This window comes from Ambystoma mexicanum, chromosome 9 (genome assembly GCF_040938575.1).
Source record: "Ambystoma mexicanum isolate Mex_15411 chromosome 9, UKY_AmexF1_1, whole genome shotgun sequence".
NCBI lineage: Eukaryota > Metazoa > Chordata > Amphibia > Caudata > Ambystomatidae > Ambystoma > Ambystoma mexicanum.
The window spans coordinates 432,349,625-432,369,019 of NC_090931.1; the positions used below are offsets into that span (position 1 = coordinate 432,349,625).

Sequence of the window (19,395 nt, forward strand, 5' to 3'; positions counted from 1 at the left end):
CTGTTAATGACTGCTATGATTTTGCTTGATTTTACAAACAATAGGGCAGCCCTTCTGTGAAAACGTGAGATGGGGCAAAATATAGTCTTAAACAAACATAGGGAGCCTCATCACATCCTTGACAATCATCATTCTTGTCATTGAATTCCAATTATTTCTAGTAATAGAAGAAAAGCGCTCAAAGAGTCACATAGAAACCAAAAGAAAAGTCCTTAAAGTGCAAAACTTAATTGAATACAAACTTGATTAAATACAAAGAAATATACATTTTTAAATTCATAAACCATCCTTTTACACAGATTTGATACAAGAATTGAAAAAGAAAGAGAAAAAAGGAAAGAACGAGACAAAGTATTCAAAATATACATAAATCACAAAGTATAAACCATCATTAGCAAAGCAATTAAAAAATGGTTTAGGCCTAATAAGCGAGATACTGTTCAGGAGATAAGTGTCTACTGCAAAGGGACTAGCAGGGTGTATACAAAATTACCCTGGCATATTGATGGAGAGTATTGGCATGGTTAATTAATAAGCATTAATAAGCATAGCCTTGTTATCTGATTTTGCTTGCCATTGCTATGATTGTGTTTGCTGATCCTTACTATACAGATATGAGTGTGTGTGTGTGTGTGTGTGTGTGTGTGTTGTGATCTGGGGTGTTAAAGTGTTCCTATGTGTGTTTATACACACATTAACCATATCCGAGGTCATGTCAAGAATGGGAGTACTTTTGTATCTGCATATTTGCATATTTGTAAGGTCTGTTTGTGGTTGTGTGCGCGTTTATATTAGCTAATGTGCATTCACAATATCAAAAAGCTTAGTTTCTTTGTAACAGGACTTGCTGTGTATGTTGTGTGCAGATACATTTTGGAGATTTTTAAAAGTGAATATCTCTAACATAGCTGATTTGGTTTTTAAACCTTTTGGGTGTGTGCACCAATTCGAAGTAGGAGTTAGATGTATACCAAACATCTTGAAAATCAAAATCGATAATATCAACATGTGTGTGTTCCAAAGGCATGTTTTGGGGGTATATGGAAACCCCGATGCAAAAAAAAAGACACCTTGTTTTGGCAGTTTTTTCTTTTTTTTTTTTTACATGGGAACCGTCCTTGAAAGTACACAAAATGGGCAAGTTTGTTTGGATGTCGATATAGCCAGATAAACTTTCTGCCAAAAATAGTTACAGAGATGGGGTTTAAAGTAACAGAGGAAAATCTTTTCTATGTATCACTCTAAAATGTAAGGCATCCTTTAACAAAGTGAGTGTGTTGGTGTGTATATAGTAAGAGAAGAGTACACATTTGTTGGATACCCCTCACCAAGCATCCCGTCAACCTCTTAATGTTCACTTACTTACCAAAAGAATTGCGAAAAACAGTTAAAATAGTAACTGAAAAGCTAACTGGAGTGCCATTTGCAAAAGAAAGGGTTTATGCCATATAATTCAAAAACCTGATCTGCTAGGGCAAACGATTTATGTTCAAACAAAGGATAATACTTTACTGCTTGGTGAACGTGTGTGTAGTGTACCTGACACACAACCAAACATTTAAAAACCGTCTCTGATATTAACTAATTTGATTACTTAAGAAAGAGAATGTGAAGTTTCATATTCGCTCTAGATGCCACACACAGTAAAAAGTTGCTTTCAACTTCAAGTTGTGTAGGTACTGGGTGAATGCCAAAAATAATGGTTCTCTCCAGACCAGAGAAACGCCGTACACTGTCCAGAACAATATCATCACGTTGCATAATATTATCACAAGCACTCACAAAGGAGACCTGGGATCTCAGTTTTCTCATCTCCAATTGTAAATTGCGCTTATGATCTGCGATGTCCTTTTCTGTGTTGCACAGAATCGCAATATCTTTTGGTGAATATCCGTGTTGCAGATAGTGGCTACATTTCCATGCCACATATTTGTCCATTTCATGCATGTCCAGATGTTTATCTTCATAAAAACCTGGAATTGTGTGTCCACACTTTGCAGACTCTAGCAACTTATGAAGAAAATGTGATTCAGCACCTGCATCTTGGACTATGGCTTTCATCAATGTCTCCATAATATGGTATATCTGTGTCGCATTACGGACTACTTTAGTTAGAAACTGTTTGGGGAACTGTTTATTAGCTGGTGGTAGGCCATTGTTATATGGGTGGTATTTTTGGAAGAAATCCAAGAAGATCCACAAAACACCAGGCCCATTGTGATTCTGAGACAAGCTGCAAAGTTCCTCCGCTTTGGCAAACCAGTCCCCATCTTCTCGACGAAAATTCTGAGCCTCATCAATTACAATATGCTGAACTCTAGGGAATGTCCCAGTGATGAAATTTATTCGCGTAACAGCCAGGCAAATATTTTTTGAACTGAAAAAAAATGGAGAGATTGTTTTTTAAATAGTTACAAAGGTAAACCACTGTATCACTTTACAACCTTTTATTTTGTAAATCAATATTCAATCAGTCTGTGACCAACTAATAATTGGGGCTAACTCTTTTGCTAAATACCCTTATGTTGACAAGTTTTCACTTTTTTGATCATTACAAATGTATTCGATTTGTGTTTTATTGTCTATATGCAAAAAGACATTTCTTTGGGTCTGGATTTGCTGATTTGTAGCATCATAATGGTAAACACACCACTGAAAGTGGCTGAGTAATCCTGCACAGAGGACAGGAACCTTAGACCTTAAAAAATGTTAGCATTGTTCTTTAGACTGCGAAAGGTCTAAAAGGGAGCAGGAAACCTTCAAATATGTTCAAAACAAGAGCAATTTGGCAAAACAGACAAAGTACTTAATTCATCATTCTGCTGCTCCCCTTTAGGTTTGGTCTAAATTGCACTCAAATATGTAACAAGAGTAGAAAACACAACAACAAATAAGTATTAAGCTAAACAATATACCAAAACTGCAACTTGGAATGGTATGATAATACAAGTAAGCAATAGAGGAAAAGTGGTAGAAAAGTTAAGTAAAGAAAAATGTAGAAAAGTAAAGCTAAAGGAAAAATGTAAAAAAGTAAAGCAACCCAAAAGAGAAAAAAGCAGGGAGGAAAACATTGTTAAAGAGATCTGAAACTGGGAGATACTGTTCTCATATAGGTTTACCAAGAGAAACTCCATTTCAAGATCACTTACTAAGAAATCGGAGGAAGACATTGATGAGCCTTGCAGATTCTCATGATCTTATGGTTTGTGTTCAAAAGGACTCTGCTTGAAAGCATTTTTGCTTTTGCTTACATTTTGATTTGAGCTATTTTGTAATTTATGTTTTCAAACAAATATTGTTGTGTTTCTTATTTTCTTTTTTGCATTTAAATGTTTCCAATTTTGCAACATATACACTGGGAGTGAAGAGAACGTTTGTGACATGAGGATCTCACAATTATCTACCTAAATGATTTTTATATCTATCATAAAAACCATATTGAGGAGTGGATATTGGTTAATAAAATGGAGAGGCGCCTGAAGGAAGATTTTTATATCTATCATAAAAACCATATTGAGGAGTGGATATTGGTTAATAAAATGGAGAGGGGCCTGAAGGAAGATTTTATATCTATCATAAAAACCATATTGAGGAGTGGATATTGGTTAATAAAATGGAGAGGGGCCTGAAGGCAAGAGGTTTGTATTCAAGAAAAATGTGATGTGTATTTGTGGGCCGCACACACAGATTGACCTCTAAGAACTGGGTTAGAGACGTTCCATTATTAAAAGTGGATTTGACAGTACCAATCCTCACATTCTTAACAGATCTCTTTAGGTTTGCCAAAGCAAAGAATATGCTGCTGCAGTATCTATAAAGTGACCTGCGAGGCAGCGGCTTGGCTTGTTGCCTAAATCAATGGATTTCAAACTGATGCAATGCCCCATAATCCACATAATTCCCTACCACAGTGACCGCTGTTACATCTGCTAGTGCACTGGAAGGGAGAGCAATAATCTGCATTTTGGGATGGGGCTGTCTTGGGGGTGGCTCTTGAATCTTATCACACATTATGCATTTGTGTGACAGCTTATGTTTGTGAGTGAGAAATTGCAAGAACCCAGCTGTGCAGATGACCAGTGAGTAACGAAGCCTGCCAGCCATCAGAAAGGACCATAACTGCCACTTGCATGGACACCCTGAAATTGGAAGCGGAGATGCTGGTACTCCCAGCTATCTGGTAGGCATTAGAACAATAAAGTGAAAATAAATAGATTTCCCCCCTCCCTCTGGAAGGCTGGAGAGTATGGCTGGTGTGAGGTCCTGAAGGTACCTGTCTGGGTGGAGGTTCCCCATGTGCTTCTTGTGGAGACCACAAAGAGATGCACCAAGGCCCCGGATATGACAAAACTGCCCCAGCGGCATGCTCTACTCAGAGGTCACACAAGGCATGAGGCCACAGCAGGGAACACTGAAAAGTTGGCAAGGGCCAGACAGTGGACATTGGATTGTAAGACTGGCTCTGCACACTCGTTTGGAAAAGGGCATACTCAGGACATTGGACCATGGAAAAGGTGGCTGTTCATGTCTGTAACTATCTTGAGGAGATTGGGCCCACCTTTACGGATTCAATATCCAAGCATGGGGTTTCAGGGATATCTTTACTCTTATCTGAATAGTCAGGGTACAAACTATGAAGGGTTTTTTAAGTCGGACATGCCGTTTTGATTGGTAGCCTTGCAAGTAGCCAAATGTTTCAAAGTAGACATTATTTGTATTCCTGGTTTTGGCTCCCATTGAATATTATGATATGCAGTAATACAAACCCATCCAAAATACATAGGACCTCATTACGACCCTGCCGGTCCGGAAAGAACGGTGGGGGTAAAACCGCTGCCACCGTTCTTTCCGGACCAACTGATAAAGAGTCCTGCAGGCGGGAGGTGTAACACCACCCGCCTGCAGGCGGACATGGAAACACCGGCTCTGTCAAAGACGGAACCAGTGTTTCCATGGTCCACATCCCAATGGAGTCCTATGAGACTCATGGGAATGGGGACTTACAGAATTCTGCCTCCGGAATTCGCGAGTCACCGGAGTCGTAATGCCCCGGTAATTCCAGGAATCACGGTGGCGGAATGGTAATACGAGTCCGGCGGTAACCTACCGGTTTTTCTGGCTCGGTTACTGCCGGACTCGTAATGAGGCCCATATTGTTAGACATCACCTTCATCAAAATGTATTCCATTAGCTGAATGATTGACTTACTGAACTATAAAAAAATGCATTGATAGAATTGTGTGTGAGGATTTCCCAGTAAAACCAAATAAGTAACCTACTTGATATTTTCATTGTGGCTGGCACAAGCTCGACTCAAATGCCAAGGCAGTGTCAACACAAACTAGAGCCAAGTCCTACCTGGAAAGTTATTAACAAAAAGAATATTGCCAGGCCAGGGGAGGTGGCGCATGCCTGTCATCCTGTCTTGAGCCCAAGTGTGGACACTCTCTCATGAGGCCAGAAATATTCAGAACCATTGACGTTAATCAATTTTCCTGCACCTGTGTTAACCGCAGGACATTAAAATGAGAAGATCTTTAGGATTTGGGTTGATTTATCGAAGTACAATCGCAGCTGAATTGACCGTAGTTGACTTCGCTGCAATCCGGTTTGAACTTCGGTAAAACAAAACAAATTTAGCCGTAGATCAAACGCCCTACCCCCTCCCCACCTATTCTCTGGCTACCGCTGCTTCTCCTATACCCGTGCAGCGTCAGTTCCGTCCCTCTAACGCAGGTCGGATCTGATGCTGCAGGGTCCCTTTTTCTTTTTTTGGTCCCCCACTTCCAATGTCAAGGAAGCGGGGGACACCCCCTGCAACTCATAATACCGAACATGGAGAGTAGGTGACAACCCCCCAGCTACCGCTCCTCATGTTCGGTATTTTCGGCATCGATGTATTTGTAGTGGCCGAATTCAGTTAAATGCTCAATGCAAGCATTTCGTTTTCAATCAAAATGGTTTTTTTCCCGCTCTTTAAGGTGTATAGCAGGAACAGCATTGGTTAAGGAATGGACCATTACCACAAAACATCTTCCTTGTTCCAAGGCAATAAACTATTACACAAAATAACCCCCCTTTTTAAACTGTTTGCTTATCTCACATGTACAAAAAAAGAGTTTTGCTTTCTGTGACACTTCACATTTTAATTGCATTATGCATAATAACAAGTAGCACTTAGACACATAACACAAATCAAAACCTTGTGATAAGTCTTGAAAGTACATTTGCAAAACAGAGAGAAGTTTTCTTAGACGTCACATTTTACATTACTTTCTAATCTGGCACAAATAGTTTTCCATTCACAAAGGGGAAAAGCCACCCCCATCCACTATTTTCTAAACATAAGGATTTGTTTATATTTCTCCAACTATCTCCTGTTCTCCAACCTCCTCCTTACTTCCTCCAACCACCTCCTCTTGTCTCCAACCTCCGCTCCAAACCCTCCTCACCAACCCTTGTAATGCTCTTCAACTCGCTCCATCCGCCTGCCACAACCTCCATCGTCACACCCCCACATTGTCAGACAGAGCTTGTGGGCTTTAATAGGACTTTTGGCCCACCTTCCCAGCACTCTCTGGTGAAAGGGCACTCAAGTCTGTTAGCTGGATGGGGAATCGCTCCTAAGATTCACCCATAGAAATGGCTTGTAGCCCTTGTGTGGAACTTGGAATTGGCCTGCCCCTACCCTTTGGCAGTCCGCTCTAGGTCTGTCACATCCAGGCCTTGCCTTCCAGCCTCCCTCTGTTGAAAGCGAACTCGGGTGTTTTGATTTAAGCAGCTAGTGTAGAGATTGTTTTTTGAGCCACACCCCTTGGGTGGCTTACATTTCCAATGTGGGGGTTGAAGTTGTGTATTCCCCCCTCTTGGGTGGTCCTCTTTCTGGTTGCTACACCCGGGCACTGCCACAGTGATGGACTCACCTAGCCTAGCAGTTCTTAACTGCATGAGAATGGAAGTCTTTGGTGATGACTAGCTGGCTGTAAGCCTGTTAAGTTCACTGTCCTAATTCAGGTTCCTCTCTTTCCTTCCCTGTATAGATTTATATGCAATTCCTAAAACTATGCAAGGGAGCCAATCTTTGAATTTGCTGCCCACTTTACAAGACCGTCATTCCTATCCCCCCTTAAAGGGGCCAGAGTATTTCTGGCAGCGGGTGCCCATAGATTCTTCCCAGTACCGCTGCTGGAACCATCATTCTCTAGCTTGGGGAGGGCCTCAGCTCCCTTGGGTAACCCCCATGAAATCCCCAGAATCAGGCGGAAGGCTTAGTCACAGTCTCAATTTGTACTTGCCCACAAACATTTGTGTTAGAATGATGCGCTAACCACATCCCCTGGCTCAGACATGTGAAAAGAGTCTCTGAGGTAGGGGGTTGTGTGACTTTGTTTTTTAAACAGATACAGTGAATATTAAAATTAAGAACATTGTGATGGCCCATTTTCAGATAGACAGTGAAGTAGGAAGGGGAAAGAAGAGAGCTTATGAAACCATCAAATTGATATTTCCTTTTGAAGATCTTTGTATCATGGGAAGTCTGCTTACTTTGGTTCCCAATTATGCACCCAGGCCCCTTGATTACAAGGCTTAGATTTCATTTGCTTCCACTTGCTACAGTGATTGGGAGCTGTGGAAACCAGAACAGCAACATTGCCTGCTTATGTGAGGAGGTTCTGCAGAAACCTTATCTTGGTTTGGCCCCACCATTGTGAATCTAGGCAACTGAATTTACTACTGCTTTTAAACAAATACAAACCTACTGAAGGTTGAACTGCAAAACAATGAAATGCTATCTAAAGGGATTACATTAATTTCCCACATTTTACTGATTGCTAGTTGTGAACAAGAATGGAATTGATTATTATTTTGTTTTAGGCAGAGAAACAAATGTGTGGTAGGGTTGGGTTTTGTTTCTTTGATTTCCCTTTTAATTTTATTTTATTTTGTTGATCTTTGTTTGTAAACTTCTATGGAAATGAGTAAAGATTATTCACTCGCAATAGAAAATGTGTCATATTTTACATTTGTTTTGGCATTGGACAAAACCTAGCCAACTGTAAGTAAAATGTTGGGGTAATTAAAAGATATCATTAGTATATGGTGATTGGGCGCAACAATTCAAACTCATAACCAGGAGTCCCCTGTGGCAAGGCACTTTTACTTGTTTCCGCACATGGTAGTACAACACAACTTGGTTTAGGTTCTTGAGCGAATTCCAAAACGACCATGGCGGAGTGACATCTTGCCTTGTCTCGTACAAGAACCAAGCACCTACTGCACGCAACAAATATTCCACAAGGGACAGGAGAGACTAACCTGCTGTATTTCCCACCTAGGAAACCACAATCCAGAATCATGCAGCTAGAATTTAACCTCTTTGCTTCCCACTCGTAAGTTGAAGAACAATCATAACCAACAAATCAAAACTTTCACAAGAAATGTATCTGCTTTACATCTTGTCACATGAAATGCTGCAGGCCAACAATTGGGGCTGGGGGTACTTTGTCCGGATGTGCATCTCCTCTCCTGGACACCAAATTGTACCACAATCACTGAAAGCAAGGAAGGACCATACACTAGTCATTGCGCCCTGACCCAAAACCCCCACTTCTCTTTCCCTCTATGCTCCCTCGTCTCTAACTCCTCACTGCTAAAGTCTTATGACGTTACACCACATCCAAACCCATTATATGACCCACAAGGTCTGCAGTACCAAACACAGACTTCTACCATGTCCATTTAACGTCTGTACCCCCACTGTAGCGATCGTTGCTTTCTCAACTCTAGGCCTCCCTTGCGGTTAACATATCCGAGGGTAACTCGCTCTCCCAACACCATAGAGAATTCATAGAAGCACAAACGTAACATGTGGTTCAATTTGCACTCACTAACACCACAGGTTTCCACATCTGCCTTTCCTTATATTCCACAAACACACACCCTACCCACTTCTTTTGTTTTTACAGAGCCAGGCACAGCAACACTATTGGTAGAAGGGCACTGTTGGGGGGGCTGCTCCGGGTCACCGGGCAGCCCCCATACTCATGTCGGGGGCACCCAACAGGACACACACAGGTGCAGCGTTCATGCCGCAGACTCAGGGGTGGGGGGTCACCTCACCCGCTCCGGACCACCGGAGCTCCACACGAGGCCGGGGGCACCCGGCGCACCACAGCCCCGGCTCTGCGGGCACCCAGGCCGGGTCGCCACCCCAACCAGACTCACATGGCTGGGGGGACACACAGGGACGGCGTTGCCCGGCAGGGGCACCGTCCTCGAGCTGGGCCACGTCCCTGGGCCCAGCGCATGCAGCGCAGCCCCAGCATGGTGCGTGAGAGACTACACTAGAGCCGGATGGTGGTCAGACTGACGAGCCAGAAGTGGCCCGTTACTTTTATTATGTTGGTCACATGGCTAATGCCACATCCTGGGAGCTACCATGATCCCAGGGAGGTTACCCTGCAACACCACTCCATTTTTTAATAAACAACAAAACAAAACATATGCCGCTAACTACACACTAGTGCTCCTACAACCACTCTACTAGTGCACCCTTTTTTAACCTGGGTGAGTGGTTCAACTGACACAAACCACCAGTGCGAGCCACTGGCAAGACATAACGCATTCTATGTGTACAGATGTACACCACCTAACATTGTCCGCCGGCTGGGGGCCATTCGAAGCCAGGCAGTGTCGGCCGGCTCTCGGACTTCACGGAGTGTCGGTAGTGATGCCCATCTTCTGCCCTGGTGGAGCTGCAGGAGACCAGTTGGGGTCTTCACCAATGTTCACCCTGGACACTCACCAAAAGTCAAACGAGGGCCGGCAAACCCGCACCTGGGGAGGCCCAGGGGCCACATCGGCCAAGTCCACAGTCTTTGGGGGAAGCACCCCTCAGTACGCTTCCTCTCCCTCATGGGGGCGGGCGGTAGGCAAACACCGGTGGTAGGGTGCCCGAGCTGCAGGCCCATAAAAACTCACACATCACCAACACTTGCTGCACCCCCAGTCCTTTCCTTCCTGCTTGCTCTGTGGGCTGCTGGCCAGATGACACCGGTGCAATGCTATGAGCCTGGCCTTCCTTGTTGCGCCGGACCAGAGGGCTTTCTGCCCTCCTTCCTCGGGTTACCCTTTATTTGCCGTTGGGGGAGGGGCCGCCGGGCCTCTCCTCTGCCTGCTCCTCAGAGCGAGCTTACCATGTCCTTGCGGGCCCCGTTGGTGGTGGGCCTGCCTCATGTCTTCTCTTGCGGCGATGCTCGCCGCTCCTCCCCTCTGCGGGTCGCTGGTGGGGGAGGGGCAGTGTCTCCATTGTTCCCTTACGCAAGCCCCGTTGGGTTTGGGCCTGCCTCATTGTCTTTTTTTTTTCCTTTTTTTTTTTTATTTCCACCGTGGCATGCCCTGGGCACTTGGGGGCTGCCACAGACTTCCTCCCGGACCGCAGGCCCGGATGGGGGTGGGCCCGCCTTCACTTGGCGGGGGGGAGCAGGCTCACCCTGCTGCGGCCCGGGGGGGAGCCGCCGTGCATTTTGTTGCAGCCGACGCTGCCATCTCAGCAGGCTCACCCTGCTGCGGCCGGGGGGGAGGGACGCGCCGTGCATTTCGTTTCAGCCGATGCCGCCATCTCCCTTGCGGTAGCCGCGGCCGCAAACATTTCTCTCTGTTGCGGAGGGCGCACACACGTTCCTCCCCCTCCTCGGATCTTAGAGGGGGGGGTGTGGGCAGTTGCGCACGCGGCCGACGCCACAGGTTCTCCCTTGTACGGGGGATGGCAAGCTCATCCTCGGGCGAATGCGGCCTGCCTCCCTCACACGACCGGGGGCAACTGCTCCCAACTTCCCTTCATCGCGGGCTCAGTTGGAGTCGGGCCCGCCCTCCTTTGTTCGCTCCTCCCCTCCGTGGCTCGTGGGTGGGGGAGGGCAGTACCTCCTCTGCAGCCGACACCGCAGACACTCTCTCCCCCACGGGGGGGACACCGCATCCCCGCTCCTGCTGGTGACAGTGGGGGGGGGGGGAGAACCTCTTCCTCTTGCGGCCGACGCCGTAGACTTCCCCTGTCTCCCTCAGGGGACGGGTAGGCAGCTCGCCCACCATGTTGACTACGCGGGCCCAGTTGGAGTTGGGCCAGCCTCACCATTCCTTCCTCGGGGCACGCACGGCCTGTACCTTCATCGCCATTGTTGGGGGGGATGCTCCGGGTCACCGGGCAGCCCCCATATTCATGTCGGGGGGCACCCAACGGGACAAACACAGGTGCGGCGTTCATGCCGCAGACTCAGGGGTCACCTTACCCGCTCCGGACCACCGTAGCGCCACACGTGGCCGGGGGCACCCGGCGCACCGCGGTCCCGGCTCTGGGGGCACCCAGGCCGGGGTTGCCACCCCAACCAGACTCACATGGCTGGGGGGACACACAAGGAAGGTGTTGCCCGGCAGGGGCACCGTCCGGACGGCGTTGCCCAACAGGGGCACCTTCCTCAAGATGGACCCCGTCCCTGGACCCAGCGCATGCAGTGCAGCACCAGCATGGTGCGTGAGAGACGACACTGGAGCCGGATGGTGGTCAGACTGACGAGCCAGAAGCGGCCCGTTACTTTTATTATGTTGATCACGTGGCTAATGCCACGTGACCCATGACAACATCCTGAGAGCTACCATGCTCCCAGGGAGGTTACTCTCCAACATGCAAGACTACAGATCTGACTTTCATCACAACTGACTGATGTTTTCAGTGCTTCAGATAAGATTCTGACGTGGGAGCAGTTCACTCCCTCTTTTTAGTTTTAGCATGCGTGGTTGTAATTTAGGCTACATTGTGGTAAAAAAAAATACTACAGAGCGATAAGTGGGAAAGGGTGTTGAGAGGCAGAGTATTTGATTGGCATGGCAACTGGCAAGGTTTGAGGCATGCTTAGACTGCAGCACTGATTGTTATTGTTTGTGATTTCAACCATTTCAACTACTGAGCGGTTCTATTAATTATGGGGTAATGAGGAATTGCAATGCAGGGATATTCTGTGTATTGTGTGTGCACTCTGCTCAGGCAATTGTGAGGCGTTATCTGGAGGAGCGTTTATAACACATGGGTAGATTCCTCCCCCCAGATCCCTCTCTTTCACCCTGCTCACTCTTACTACATCCCTTGGGGTAGATACACAAGTAAAGACCCCTCTTCCCCCATCTTCCCACCTGCTTGGCTATCTATTTATTAGCTCTGCCAGTTTCCTATTCATTCAGGTGCTCGGCACTCCTTTCCTGTGATGTCCGAGGCGTGCCTTTCCCTAGAACAGAAGCAAGTGTTGGCAAGGTGGGCCCAGAGACACTGGATCATAGGGAGAATATTTCGGCCCCAGGGTGCACCTCTACCCATCTTCATATTCTACACCGCGGGGCAATCGCACATCATGGTAAAGATGAAGACCGGATGGGAGGGTTCTGCGGTTGGCATCTTCAGATGGAGCGGGCAGGCAATGCTGCAGGGAGAAGGGGCCACTGCATCCCCATCGCCAGCCTGTTACAGCAGCCTATGAAGGAAGGAGGGGTTGAGGGATTGCTCCTGCCAAGGCTGTGCACCTGCAGGATCTTCTGCTCCTTCCAAATTCCCCCCATAAGTGCATGGAATACAATATAAAAACAGTAACAGACATGGAAATCAACAGACTCGGAAATCTACAAACTCCTTTTGAGGAGGCTCTGTTGGAAGCAAGCGGGGTCTGCAACAGCAAGCATAAGCAGGAACTTGAGAACAGGAGAGGTGTGGCATGTAACAGGAAGGGGCTGCTGCAGTTATGAGAAGCAGGAAAGGGAAAGAAAGGATGGAGGGGAGCACGCTGAGTAGAAGGATGAAAAATTGAAAGAAGGGAGAAGGGATAGCGGGAAGGGGCTTGAGTGTAATGACAGAAAAGAGGGAAGATTCAGAGGACTGTAAAGATAACCATCAATGGTATAGCTATTAATTGTAGATTTTGTATGAACAAAAGTTAGATGCCGCTACCAGAGGTCGCCATTATATGCTGAGGAGTTATTACCCTCATATAAGTGGTAGTTCAATGAGATGCACTTGTATTCCTTAGCATCCTGAGGCTGGGTGAGTATCTTCGTCTCTCTGTGGCACTTGGAGTCCTTTTTTGATATTTTAAAAAGTGTACTGTTGGCCCCGTAGCACCTGGCACCCGCTCCCCACTCCCCTTGTCCCCGCTTCCATTCCCCTCCTCCCTTCGTCCTTCCCACTGTGCACCCATTGGTTAGCGTGCCCGGCTTCTGCAAGGGTCTACACACCCTGCCGGCTCCGCTCTTAATTTCCTTGGCTGGGTGAGTGCCCTTGTGTCTCTGTGGCATTTGGAGTCCTTATTTGATTTTTTAAAAAATGTTATTGTTGGCACCGCACTCGCTCCTCCTGCCCCTTGTCCCTACTTCCTTTGACTTCCTACCTCGCTCCCGCCCACCGTGCTCCCATTGGTTAGTGGGCCGGGCTTCTGCAAGGATCTACACTCCCTGCCTGCTCCGCTCTTTATTTCCTTGGTAGTCTGAGGCTCAGTGAGTGCCTTTGTGTCTCTGTGACATTTGGAGTCCTTATTTGATTTTTTTAAAAGTGCATTGTTGGCACCGCACCGCCTGGCACCCGCTCCCCCTCCCTTTGTCCCCACTTCCTTTCCCCTCCCTCCCGCCCACAGCGTTCCCATTGGTTAGCGGGCCCAGCTTCTGCAAGACTCTACACAACCTGCAGGCTCTGGTCTTCATCTCCTTGGCATCCTGAGGCTGGGTGAGTGCCCTTGTGTCTCTGTGGGACTTGGAGTCCTTATTTCATTTTTTGTAACGTTTATTGTTGGTGCTGCAGCGCCTGGCACCCGCTCCCCACCCTCCATGTCCGCCCTTCCTTTCCCCTCCTCCCACCCTCCCGCCCGCCCAATACGCTCCCATTGGTTAGCATGCCCTTCTTGGGCAACTGTGCTAGGCAGCCCCTGTTGTGGCAGCCCCCTGTGGCTAAGGGCCCCAAGGCAAAGGGCAGCTCCTTCAGAAGCAGCTCCAGATGGTGTCAGCCGGGGAAGCAAGAAGCCTGCCACCCTTCAACCTGCTTCGACTGACAAAATTAAATCTGGAGGGTCAGGTGGGGGCAGCAATCAGTGCACCCCACTAAACTGACCCACCTCTCTAATTACTCTATTCGTCTTATCGCACTACTCATAAGCATCGCAGTGAACTGTATTGCTTGGCCATCTCACATTACTCTAGAAAAGTTATTTTCCTTTTTGCATTGCTGTTTGTGTTGAAACAAGGCCTTTTCCCCTCTTTTTAGAAAAGTCGAATCAATGTGTTTTTGCAGTGCCCTGCCACACGTCTTCCATCCACACTGCTCCTTTGTTCCCATGTGGTGTGTTTGCCTTTTTATTGCCTCCTGTGTGTGCCTCCTCCTGTGTGGAACCCCTAACCCCCTCTGGTGCTCCCTGCCATGCTCGGCTGTGGGCTGTGCCTCTTCCTCCCTCACTCTTCCTCTTGCGTCCTCACACCCTCTATGGTACTCTCAATCTCTCCAAACTTCTCAAACTGCTACTCTATCTCCTATCCTATCCCTCTCACAAAGTCTGGAAGGAGAACGATCAAAAGGGATATCCTGGTCTCCAACCCAAGCCTCCCTATCGCTGATACCCACATCAGCGCTTCCTCCAAACACACTCTAACCAACATCCTCTTTGTCGCTCCCTCTCCAGACCTATGGAAGCCTCATAAGAACTCTGTTCTCTCTTCTTTCATCTCCTCACCCATTAATGGTGCCACCCGGTGGGATGTCCTTGTGGCCCCCTTCCAATCTTCCAAGACCATCATCAATGTCTATCTACATGGTACCATAATGGTCCAGGGCCCTCAGCCTAATCTACTCCTTCTTGATAGGCATCTCCTACATCTCATCAATTTCCTCCCTTCTCCTGACACTCCTAACATCTCTCTGGCCCCTCTGCCACCTCCTTCCTTCTCCACCGCCTCTCTGGCACCCACCTCCTCCTCTACTCTGGCCCCTATGCCACCTCCATCTACTGCCTCTGCCCACTCTCTGGCCTTTCTACCACCTCTGCTGGGTGTACCTCACTCCTGCACCCTACCCCAGAAGTCTTTGAAACGTGGCAACCTGCTCCACATAGCTACTCTCAACTCTTGTTCTGCTGTCAAACATTCCTCTGACAACTGCCACCTCCTCCAAGACCTTGACCTGAATGTCCTCGCTCTCACCGAGACATGGTTCATGGCCAGCTCTGTCACTAATTTTGACATTCTCCTCCCTGAGGGCTACAAAACCCACTCTGAGCCCAGAACCAACCAGCCTGGAGGGGGAGTGGCCCTGATCTTCATGGAATGGGTCCCTGCTTCTGTCATTCCTACGCAGGCCCGCTCCTCCTTTGATAGCCTAATCTGCAGGCTCTCTATCTCTCCTGCCCTCTCTCTGACTGTGGCTACCAACTACAGGCCCCCGGGCCATGTCACCCTCTTCCTCTCAGAATGGGCTGACCTCCCTTCTTTCCTCCTTGCCTCAGCCTCTCAACGTATCCTCCTCTGAGACCTCAACATGCACCTGGATGCTTCTAATCCTTCTTCAGGGCTTTTCTGCAAATTATGCAACTCTCTCTCCCTTTCCATTCTACCCTCAGGTCCGACACATTGTGCTGGACACACCCTGGATGTTCTCATATCCTCAGACACCCCACTCTCTTACCCCCTCACCATTCCTCTCTCTTGGGCTGACCTCTTTCTGCTTTCTCTCACCTGAAGCTTCTTGCCCCTCAAGCAAAGCCTACCCCGGCACTGCCACCTTCCTTCTCAGTTATTCGGCCCGTGAACGAGTGTCAGTGGATACCTTTGCCTCTACTTTCTCTGCTCCACCTACTCCTGCAGCTGAATTGCACTATGACACATCCCTCTCTAACCTGCATCTTTCTATCTCCAACACTCTGGACATCCTTGCCCTTCATGAGAATCTGTCAGAAGCCTACCACCAAGTGCAACTCTTGGTATGACTACGACCTTGCTGTCCTCAAACGCAAGTGCAGGTTGGCTGAGAGGAAGTGGAGGGCTTCGGAAGCATCCTCTTACAAACTGGCCTGCTGCCTGCTCCAAAGGCAATACAGACTGTCCTCTCCATGAAGAGGACTCACATCCAAGCCTGCATCTCTGCAGCCTCTAACAATACAGCCAAACTCTTTAAAATCTGCAAGGAGCTGGCCAATCTTTCTACAGTCTCCACCTCTCCTGTTTCCTCCCAGGCCCTCTGTACGGCTCTGGCCTCTCATTTCATCACTAAAACTCGGGACATCCTGTCCTCGTTTTCCTCTTCCTCTCCCTCTACCTCTCACAGGCCCCCTTTGGCCGCCTCTCCCTCTCCTCCTGCTTTTTCCTCCTTCGCTTTAACAACACCTGACAATGTCTCTAGACAAGTCTGATCTATAAAAGTGTCGTCCAAAAAGGTGCTCCCATGCTCTGCCAGAACCATCAAGGATGACATTGCCACTCTCGACCCAGGCCCGGCCGATTTCTGCAATCACTGTTTCGCTACTGGATTTTTCCGCTCTGTCCTCGAGCACTCCCTTGAGCACCCCCTCCAAAAAAATCCTTCTGCCGATCCTAAACGTCCGCCAAACTATTGCCTGATTTTTACCACTCCTTTTCTGGGCAAACTCTTGGAAAAACTGCCCATCTCCCAGCCTACCTTCCACACTGAATCTGTTGGCTGCCTCCATGACCATCAGCCTGGCTTCAGAGCAGCCAGAGGCATGGAAACTGCTCTCCTGAATACCTGTGAAGATTTGCTCTCTAACCTCGATTCTAACTCTCCCTCTGTCCTCATCCTCCTTGACCTTTCCTCTGCTTTCGACACAATCAATCATGCCACCCTGATCAACAGACTCTGTGTGAACCTAGGCATTCCGGATGAAGCCCTGGCGTGGCTGACCTCCTTCCTCCTGGACCGTCACTCCCAGGTCCAACATGGGTCCTTTCCACCACCTCTCTCTCCACTTGTGGTGTTACCCAGGCCTCTATACTCTCACCCTCTTCAATGTATATCTGGCCCCTTTGGCCCACCTAATCTGGTGTGCGGTCTTTCCATTGAAAAATGTTCTATCAAAACTTTTTCCTTCTAATTTTTTCCAACAAAAAAACTGCATCGAACGCATATTTGTGTGGGGTAATGGGTTAATTCTGTTTGGGGTGGATTTTTAAGGGTTCAGAACAGGGGTTTGGGGGGACCTCCCCACACAAAAAAAATGCATTTGATGCGCATTTGTTCGTTGGAAAAAACTGATGGAAAAATGTGTAGATGGCACATTTTCCGATGGAAAGACATGTAACCACCTAATCTCCACCTTCTCTTCTAACGTTCAGTGTTATGCGGATGACACTCGGCTCTCATTCAGGTTTCCCTCAGCCTCCTCTCCTATCACTCATTTCTTACTGTCTATCCACGATTCAGCATTGGTGCGCCTGCAACGATCTTTGCCTTAATGCCAGTAAGATGGAGATCCTACTAATGGGGACCCCTGCTCCCGCTTTCCCTCTCTCACTCTGGCCACCCTCCTTAGGCCCTTTACCCTTACCTCACCTTCCTGTAGGGCAAAAAACCTTGGTGTCATCTTCAACTCCACCCTATCATTCTCTTCTCACATCACAGGCCTTGCCAAAAAGGCCCACTTCCAGCTGCACCTCTTCAAAGGTAGTCTACCTTTCCTCACTTTCCCCCAGAAGCTCACTGTCTCCAGAACCCTGGTTCTCTCCAGGCTGGACTACTGCAACAGCCTCTTTCCCAATCTGCTTACCTCTACCCTTCGCCCCTTGCAACTAATCCAGAACAGGACTGCAAGACTTATTCTTGGCCTCGGGCCTCAAGCCCCGGGACCATATCACTCCAGCCCTGAAATCGCTCCTCTGGCTCCCTGTGACTGCAAGGTTCAAGTTCAAGACCCTCTGCATTGTCCACACATATTTCTGGGGCCAGGGCCGGGGCCGGCACTACATTCAACATTCTCTTCTGAAATACCTTCCTTCCTTCTACAGCCCTTCACTCAGCTACGTCCAACTATCTGAGGGTCAAACACATCTCCAGGCAGAGAGTGGGGGTAGATCTCTCTCCTCTGCAGGTGCCTCCCTCTTAAATGGCCTATGTACCCCTCTCAGACTTGGGCCGGACTACCTGAAGTTTCAGAAGCAGCACTGACTGGTTGCTTGGTTCCCTCAGAGTCTCACCGGGTACCAGGCTCCTCTGCAACCAGTCTGCCTTGCACTGCCTCCTGGGCTAACGTTCACTTAGGGGCTGTAACTGTAACCACTACAGAACCCCGGTCTCCTGCACGTACCTAGAGCAGTGCTGCCCTGGCTGTGTTTACTCAGAGCCATGCTGCTCTGATCGCACTTCCCCCTTTCTTCTCCCTTGCACTTCTCCCTCTCCTTTTCCTTGCACTTCTATTGTCACACTTGCACGATCCGAATGACACAAAGCCTAGTAGGATATTTGTCTTGCCCTCCCTATGTCTTCCCTCCCTTGTCTTGTGGTGCCTAGAAACACTTGTGTACAGGCGCGTTTTTAAATGCCATAGAATATCATATCATATCATTTGGCAGACATCGGTGCCATGTACCATGTATTGCCATCACCTGAATAAGCGTCCCTCCTCCAACCCACACTAGAGGAACGAGCTGCATAAAGTATGATGTGAATAGAGAGGAGTGTGGTAAGGTGTCTTGGAAGTGCTAACTGCTAAATACTTCATCTGCAGTATCCATATACCTGGTACAGCAATGAGATGCACTTGTACTCACATCATATGACAGACATTGGTGCTAATGACTTTATCTGCAGTATCATGGGTGAACCACCCACTGTCATCTTCAGTCATCTTCAAGAGTAGGGTGGTCAGAGGGGCCTTTCAGGTGAACATAGTATAGACTTGATTATGCATGGTATGTGCCCATCCCTGTGAAGTGGAGGAGGGTGGTGAGGGAGTGAAACAGAGAGCTCTAAAGCTTATTGCATAGGATATTTAGCATTCTGGATGTGTATCCCCCTCTATGTTAAGGACACTGGGGAAAGGGAAAAAGCGGGCTGGACTGTGGCTATGAAGTTTAACATGGTTGAGTTTTTAACTTCAGATCCCAAGTGCCTGTTCACCTACCAGCACCATCCTTTCCCCAGGAAGAGTAAGGGAGCCAGGGGAAAGAGAGAGAGAGTGTGTGGGAGTGTGGGAGTGAGTGAGTGTGGGAGTGAGTGAGTGTGGGAGTGAGTTAGTGAGTGTGGGAGTGAGTGGGTGAGTGAGTGGGTGAGTGAGTGTGGGAGTGAGTGAGTGTGGGAGTGAGTGAGTGTGGGAGTGAGTGAGTGAGTGTCTATTGACAAACCTTAACTGATGAGCTATAGCTAGA

General features: G+C 47.9%; 1 protein-coding gene across 1 annotated transcript in view; it reads right to left on the reverse strand.

Moving 5' to 3' along the window:
- Positions 1-1,443: 1,443 nt before the first annotated feature.
- Positions 1,444-19,395, reverse strand: part of LOC138488135 (schlafen family member 13-like) — a 434,878-nt gene continuing 416,926 nt past the window's right edge. The window contains exon 5 of the mRNA XM_069614898.1: positions 1,444-2,377. Within this exon, the coding sequence (XP_069470999.1) occupies positions 1,591-2,377 (787 nt within the window). The 3' untranslated portion in view covers positions 1,444-1,590. The remainder of the gene's footprint in view (positions 2,378-19,395) is intronic.